At 35.6% G+C, this 7,500-nt stretch overlaps 1 protein-coding gene across 1 annotated transcript in view; it reads right to left on the bottom strand.

The window, feature by feature from the left end:
- Positions 1–1,197: 1,197 nt before the first annotated feature.
- Positions 1,198–7,500, bottom strand: part of Marcal1 (SWI/SNF-related matrix-associated actin-dependent regulator of chromatin subfamily A-like protein 1) — a 70,998-nt gene continuing 64,695 nt past the window's right edge. The window contains exons 6-14 of the mRNA XM_070132843.1: positions 7,454–7,500; positions 6,900–7,077; positions 5,732–5,898; positions 4,515–4,679; positions 4,228–4,383; positions 3,545–3,652; positions 2,726–2,900; positions 2,128–2,316; positions 1,198–1,711 (exon numbers count right to left, since the gene is read on the bottom strand). The exon at positions 7,454–7,500 is cut by the window's right edge and continues 88 nt beyond it. Coding sequence (XP_069988944.1) covers positions 1,604–1,711; positions 2,128–2,316; positions 2,726–2,900; positions 3,545–3,652; positions 4,228–4,383; positions 4,515–4,679; positions 5,732–5,898; positions 6,900–7,077; positions 7,454–7,500 — 1,293 coding nt within the window. The 3' untranslated portion in view covers positions 1,198–1,603. The remainder of the gene's footprint in view (positions 1,712–2,127; positions 2,317–2,725; positions 2,901–3,544; positions 3,653–4,227; positions 4,384–4,514; positions 4,680–5,731; positions 5,899–6,899; positions 7,078–7,453) is intronic.

Here is a 7,500-nt window from a genome sequence, read left to right as displayed (position 1 = left end):
TATTATAACTAATGAAACATTCATTTTGTCATGTTCAGAACATGTTGAAAGAGAAGTAATGATATAAACTCAAAATTTAAGCCACATAAACCATTATAATATGCAAATTGAAGAAATTCAGTTAAGATTTTGCTTGCATTAAAAAAAAATCCAAAGGGATATATGGTGGATTGGTTAAATGGCCAGGGCAATACGTACAAAATTTATCATTTACAAGTTTGAGCATTTGGCAAAAATCTATGAATAAAGTTGGGGTCTCCCACAACTTCACTTGTATCAATCTCAAGTCGACATATTGATATCATTCATTTGTAAAGCATTACCATCAAAGATCAGTTAGAGCAGGTACCTTATTTACTTTATCTAATCACTTTAAATTTCAAAGTTCCTCACTTCAGATATATCAGTCTAGCTTTCTGTTTCATCACTCCCATCATCACTACTAAACCAAATGTGAATCCTAGAAAAATGCAGGAAGCCTTGATGGTGTTACAGTAGGTAATAGTGCTATAGTATCTGATAATGAATTGACTGACAGTTCCATAAATCTTAAACTTTTCAGACAAAATTTTGTTTTGTGGACGACAACAAAGATGCAGTCAAGGTGGCTGAGGTGTAGCAGAGCAAGTTTAGCATAGAAGCCAGAAATTTCAGATAATACTGCAGTGGACAGGGAAACCAATGATGCTTATGGTCTGCCTAGACAGGTTAAAGAGGGAAAAAGAGTCAGAGAAGGAATAGATGAATCTGGGAAAGAAAGGAAGAGATAAAGAGAGAGCAGAAAGAATGAAGGAGAGAAAAAAAGCAAATGAAGAGATTAATGCATGAATGGCTGAAATGAGAGAGAAAGCAAATGATTGAACTGAATGAATAAGAAAGACACAGACTGTGAAACAAATGAGAGAAATTAAGAATGGGGATGGGGATATGGTGTGCTTTTGTGACATCAACAAAGGTTATTGTGCTTTTCAGGAAACTTGAAGCTATTGCATGACAAATGTAATCTACTCATCATATCAGTTTTAACTGTTCACTGATTTCATCCAAGGATAGCAAAAAGTAAATTTTGACAAAAAAATGGGCATTGTAGTTTGGGCTCTGGTCATAATCTTTCAATAAACATTTTATAATAGGTACCAAATTCCTTTCACTAATATAATCTGGCATTTAAAGGGGACCAATAATCAAAGAAACACATAATATAATATACTTTATTAATGATGTGTTAAGGATTCCTTCCATACTATATTTCACAAAATATAAATCTTTCACGCATACAGAATTGGCGAAATCCAGAGTTGTGCCACCATTCAAATGCAATATGGATCAGATCTATAGATCCCCCTTGTGCATTTTCATAAACCTATTATGATATTCAGTATACTATTTTCTCAGAAACATTCATGCATCTTAGCACTAGCTAAGACTGCTGCATATGATTTTGGGTTGTTTTCTGGATATTTTCAATAATCCATAACTTAGGCTTAATGTAAAAATGAAGGGAAATCTGTGTTTGAAGTAAAAGCCTGGTCTACAGAAATTGCATATTTCTCAAACAAGCAAGTAAAAAATATATATCTATGAAGAATGAGGAAATAAATTATCACGTCTTCATTCGTTTTGCCTGTGGCTCATCAGTGAGGTCATCATCACTGAAACAGTCATCACCAACTTCACTGAAGTATTTCAAGATACTCTCTTGTTCTGATTCCTGAAGAAAGAAAATGGGAAATAATTTTGGTCCCTTAAAAATTTGATCACAAACTTGCATGCAGGTTATGAAAAGAAAATACAGGTCTAAAATCAGATGTGGCATTATAAAATTCTGTGGCCCCTCTAATAAAACACTTATAGTTGAGAAAAATGGAATCCTATTTTTCTAAGCTATATAGTAAAAAACAGAACTTAATATGCTTCTTTAGTTGCATAAGTTTTGTTGGCTTTTGCCATACTATGTTTGACCTTCTGTTACCATGTATATCAAATAACCAAAATATAGATAAGAAATAAGTTAATCAAAGATACAATTTCATCTATAAATCATAACCATAGTACTTCCCCATTATAATCATAATGATCACATAATCACAATAACACAAGCAACAACATAACAATCACTATACAAACTTTTTGACGAGTTGATTCAGCACTAGAAAAGTTATCCTTGCTGAGCCCTGCCTTGCCCAGCACCTCCAATTTGGACTGCACCAGTGGCCAGATGTAGTCGTCAGCTGTGCCCTGTGCTACAAGGTACTGCACCATCACACAGTCCTCCTGTCCAATCCTGTGAGCTCTGTCCTCTGCCTGAACTAGGATCTGCAGATCAATAAAGAAATAAATAAATAAAGCAATTTGTAGTAATATCTGTATTTTGCATCCCTTTGTTCAAGCTTTAGCATTTCCTTTTTTTCTTCTTTTTTTGTCTGAAGGCAACTTCAGTCTTGGCTCAAAGTAAATATTCAAAGAGACGGCTGGGGGAAATTAACAACTTGAACATATTTTTACAAACTCAAACTGATAACCAAAGTTATTACAATTACTTCTTTGAACATTAAACCAATCTTTAAAAAATAATAATAATAAAATACAAACACATAATAACACATCCCTTTAGCAAGTCTAACAAACTTTAAAAAATAACATTGATAAAGAAACATAAAAAATATAAATAAAACAAAATAATATATACAGGTATCATTCAAAGACACATCTCTAACATACTAACCCCAGGATTCCAAAACAGTTCTGCAAATACAACAAGCTGAGCTGCTGTAAGTGTAAGGCCAGTGTTTGCAGCTGTAATGGAGAGTATAGCCACCTTGACACTGTCCTTTGTCTGGAATTTATTTACGTAATTCTGTCTTACTTCACCTGGTGTCTTTCCATCAATGCGAATGTACCTGTTGGGAACAATAAGCATTAAAGTTTCTTTCATTTTATTTTTGACTTTGTGTATATATGGTTGGGATCACATTTTTACATTAATAAAATTATGAAGAAAAAATAGGGAAGAAAAATGGTATTTCCATGACGAAAATGGTAACACCCTTTTAAACAAAGTTTTGTTTTTTCTATGGACACCAAGAACAAGACTTACTTTTAGATAATACCACTTTCACATACATCCCAACATCTACTAACATTCAATTTCAAAGTGAAATTGTTATATGGCATACTTAAACATGTTTGTGATTCAAGGCAAATCATCAATAGTTTAATTGCCAATTCTGACACAAGATTACTGATTTGATTAATAGATGCAAAAAATATCAATATGATAAATCAATCTACACTAGAGAACAAATCTATGTAATCATAACACTACAAAACACACCAAATCCTAAAAAAAGGGACATCAGTTACGTAAACATCACAACATTCTGTTGAAAAAATGAAAAAAAAAAAAAAAAAAAACACGTACAAACACGCATCCACACATGCCCGCACCCACCCACCCACTCACACCCACACTCACACCCACAACCACACCCTCAACCACACACACCCCCACACACACTGAAAAAAGGGTAAAAACTGTACTTACTCAACCTTGGCATTTTCACAAGTCTCACATAATTTGTCCAGCATTATCTGGTGATGAGCAAACACCAAGAATTTCTTCTCTGCTTCAAACAGTTCCTTAATGTATTCACTGCAAAGAGAAAATCAGGGTGAACGAGTTGTTTCCATTTTCATATCTCAATTCTCTGGCAAAATGTATCACATGAGATCTGTCTTCTCATTTGTCCTTACAAACATTCTAATGAAAGATTATATAAGAAGTGCTTATTAAAGATATGAAAATTCAATATTTTCTCCTAGCTGTTCATCTAATTAATTTCAATGATAGTACCACAACATTATCATTTCAGTTAGATACTTAGTTAGAGTCTTAACACACTAAATAACATTAACAGAATGTGACCAGCACACACACATGAACAGAGCATGTAATATTCTGCATGTGACACCATCTTCTTCCATTTTCCAAAACCCAGAATATTACAAAGTTGCTTTCCCTTCCTTAATGCCTACAACTCACCAATGAAGTTTCAAGTGCTTAACTTACTGTGGATTTTAATTAATTCTTAATATATTTTAGCTCCTGTCTTTATTCCAGTTTCCCCTGTACATACCTTAAATCTTCATCAAAACTATAAGCCCCATAAAATGAAAAATACTTTACCAGAAATAGAGATCATCAATACAAAAGAATTACTCTCTTACGTCACTGCCTTCCATTTGGCACGAGATGATTCAGCAAAGAACTGAAGAAGAGCACCATGCTTCTGGACACCTTTCACTGCTCCGAACTGCTTGGCTGCATCCTCCATGGCTTTTGTACTGGCATGTATGCTTGTTGGATCTAAGATCACAGTCATTCTGGTTGGAAAAAGAATCAATCTAATATTATCAATCTGAACAAAATAAAACAGCAGTAAAATATACTCTAATCTACATATTCTATCTTATATTACTGAGGGTATATAATATGTAATTTGTTAATCTCTTACCTTTGCTTTGATGGAAGTTGATCAAGCACTTGACTCTTTAATCTTCTGATCATGATTCTTGCTTCAAGCAATATCTGTAACTCCTCCAAGTTGCTAGAGCCTGAGAAGTCCCATCCCCAAGGCAGCTGCTTTCCCGCACAGTATCGTACTCCAAATTCCTGAAAACTTGTGAAAGCAATGCAAATAAAAAAGCATGTTCTATGGAAGTGCCATACATACTTTTAAATATTAAATTGATTCTGATATCCATCAATAAAACAATGACATTAATACATCTGCTTCATGGTATTTATCACCACTGAAGTATGTCAAACCTCAAACAGCATTAACAAAGCCATGCAGCAATTCAAGGATGAAGAAAAACAGGAAAATCTCTGACGTAAAAAGCAGTATGCATTATATATTTCTCAACCAGAAAGAATCAAGGTATGTGATGTTTCCATTGCCACAGATTTTATACATTGTGATATAGGTAATTCCAAATATCTAGAGAATGAACTTCAACAAAATCTTTCCAAACCAAGTCACATGATTAGTGTCAGTATACACCTCTGTGTGAAAAGAAAAGGATCTTACTGCTCTGCACTATGAAGCACATGATACTGATGCTTGTCAGTGAAGTTAGTCGTGTCTCTGCACCCCCAATGTTCTTTCTGGTAGCAAAGTTTTTCCCTTATGATAAAAAATTACATTCTTAAACGCATTTCTTTTGAGTATTTAATTGTTCTAAACCTTTATCCAGACAGATTTGGAGTGTTATAAAATTCTGCCTAATCCTGGGTATAGTAATAGATTTTTTTCTACTTCAGGGCTGGCTCTCATAAAATATAAAACAGGGATGTGGCTTAATTTTGGATATTCCCACTCTGTAGGCAAATTTCAGGCCAGCATCCCTCCCCATATTACAAATCATTTAGTTATCCTTAATCCTGATAATGTCTAGTCATTTACATAATAACATATATTCCATATACATACATTTAGACAAAGACTTCCATGACTCAAACTCTTCAGTAGAAGGTAAAGTAGCAGGTACATTAAAAAATTATCTTTCAAAAAATCACACACTTACATATATACACATTAAAAAAGAAAGAAGAGAGAAAGAAAGAGAGAAATCCTATCCCCCCCACCAAAACAATAATCTTTAAAAATTCTCTTTCTCTGAAGCAAACTAAAAACAACAAAAAGATAACAAGTACTGCAATACACCTTACCTGGGGAATATACTAGGATCGATACCAGAGATCTGGGTATAGAGCTCACTGGGTCGGGATAGAGCAGGGGTGCCACTGAGTAGGAGAACACGCTTCGCCTTCTTCATTATGGGTGCCGCTGCCTTGTACCGAGCTGTCTTAAAGCTCTTTAGCATGTGGGACTCATCCTGTGGAAAATTTTGGTTGAGGTTATTAGAAAACTTTAAAATCACTATCACCAAATAAATAAATATACAAACAAACAAGTAAATAGTAATGGTAAACAAAAACACTCGTACCATTACTACTAAAGACAATAAAAATGATAGTGAAAAATAAGAAAAGTGGAGAAGAAAAGCGTTATGAGCCACCAATCCCTCATTTTATCCCAAAACTCCGATGATCACCATCCACTCCAGGCAAAACAGGTTTCCCCATACATGGTACAGACATACACACTATTCATCAATATTGCATGGGAACTCAAAAGGAGGTGACTGTAATAAGGGTAATAGCAATAAGTATAATAATAAAAACTATAAAAATTACTATTCTTATCATTAATATAATCAATATGTAAAACAGAATAGCAAAAAAATATTCTAAAAAATGACTGGCAGCCAACCAATATTTTTGTCTTTTTGTTGAATATTTCTTGCCCTCATTTATTGCACCCTGTAGCTTCTGCTCAATAAAGTATAGCTCATCATTAATATAAAAATGTTTTAAGACATATATTTTTCTTGTCACATGATTGTGATAAATGATAATTTTCCACTAAAACATACAAACAACTGCATTCCTCAAACAGAATTTAGCACACCAGTTTATTTAGAGTTAAAGCCTTTGATTAGCCATATTTAAAACTCTCACTAATACACACAGTTAAGTATGCATATCTATTAGTACACCACAGCATTCCCTTGTACACACACACACACACACGCACATGCACACACACACACACACACACACACACACACACACACACACACACACACACACACACTCACTCACTCACTCACTCACTCACTCACTCACTCACTCACTCACTCACTCACTCACTCACTCACTCACTCACTCACTCACTCACTCGCTCGCTCACTCACTCACTCACTCACTCACTCACTCACTCACTCACTCACTCACTCACTCACTCACTCACTCACTCACTCACTCACTCACTCACCATTATGACGACCTGGAAATTACAGTCCTGGACCTCCTTGGCCCGCCGCGCCAGCAGGTCGTAGCTCATGATGACGACGTCGGAGGAACCGACGGGGTCCCTCCCGCTGCCCACCACCACGATGTCCCCGCGGCTCACGGACCCGACCCACCGCTCGATCGCCTTCGCCCACGAATACCTGCGACACGTTTGGTGGGTGTTAATGAAGTCTCGGGATGCTTGTGATGTTTCTTATTCTTTAAAAGTTTCTTCGCCTGATTGAGTTTGTCTGTGACCACCTACAACACGAGGTTTTGAACTTCAATTTATTAAAATGATAGAATATACTTGGCTTTTATTACTTTAATTTCAGATATTTCTTGCTTCATCGCTCCATCGGGTTTGATTACGAGTACTTTATTGGTTAGGGTGTTGATGTAACTGTATCATGAGACAGAATGTAATTTCAGACTTCTGCTCAATAAAAGGTAATAATATCAGCAGAAAACTGCAGGTCCAAATCCTTAAACGGCAACGAGTCCTGCTAAGGAGTCCAGCCTCGCTTATTCACTGACCTGACGGAGGACGGCGTGACCACCAGCAGGGGCCACTCCTGCCGATA

The sequence above is a fragment of the Penaeus vannamei genome, chromosome 18 (genome assembly GCF_042767895.1).
Source record: "Penaeus vannamei isolate JL-2024 chromosome 18, ASM4276789v1, whole genome shotgun sequence".
Lineage (NCBI taxonomy): Eukaryota > Metazoa > Arthropoda > Malacostraca > Decapoda > Penaeidae > Penaeus > Penaeus vannamei.
The sequence above is the reverse complement of the archived record's forward strand: the minus strand, read 5'-3'. Positions and strand labels throughout refer to the sequence as shown.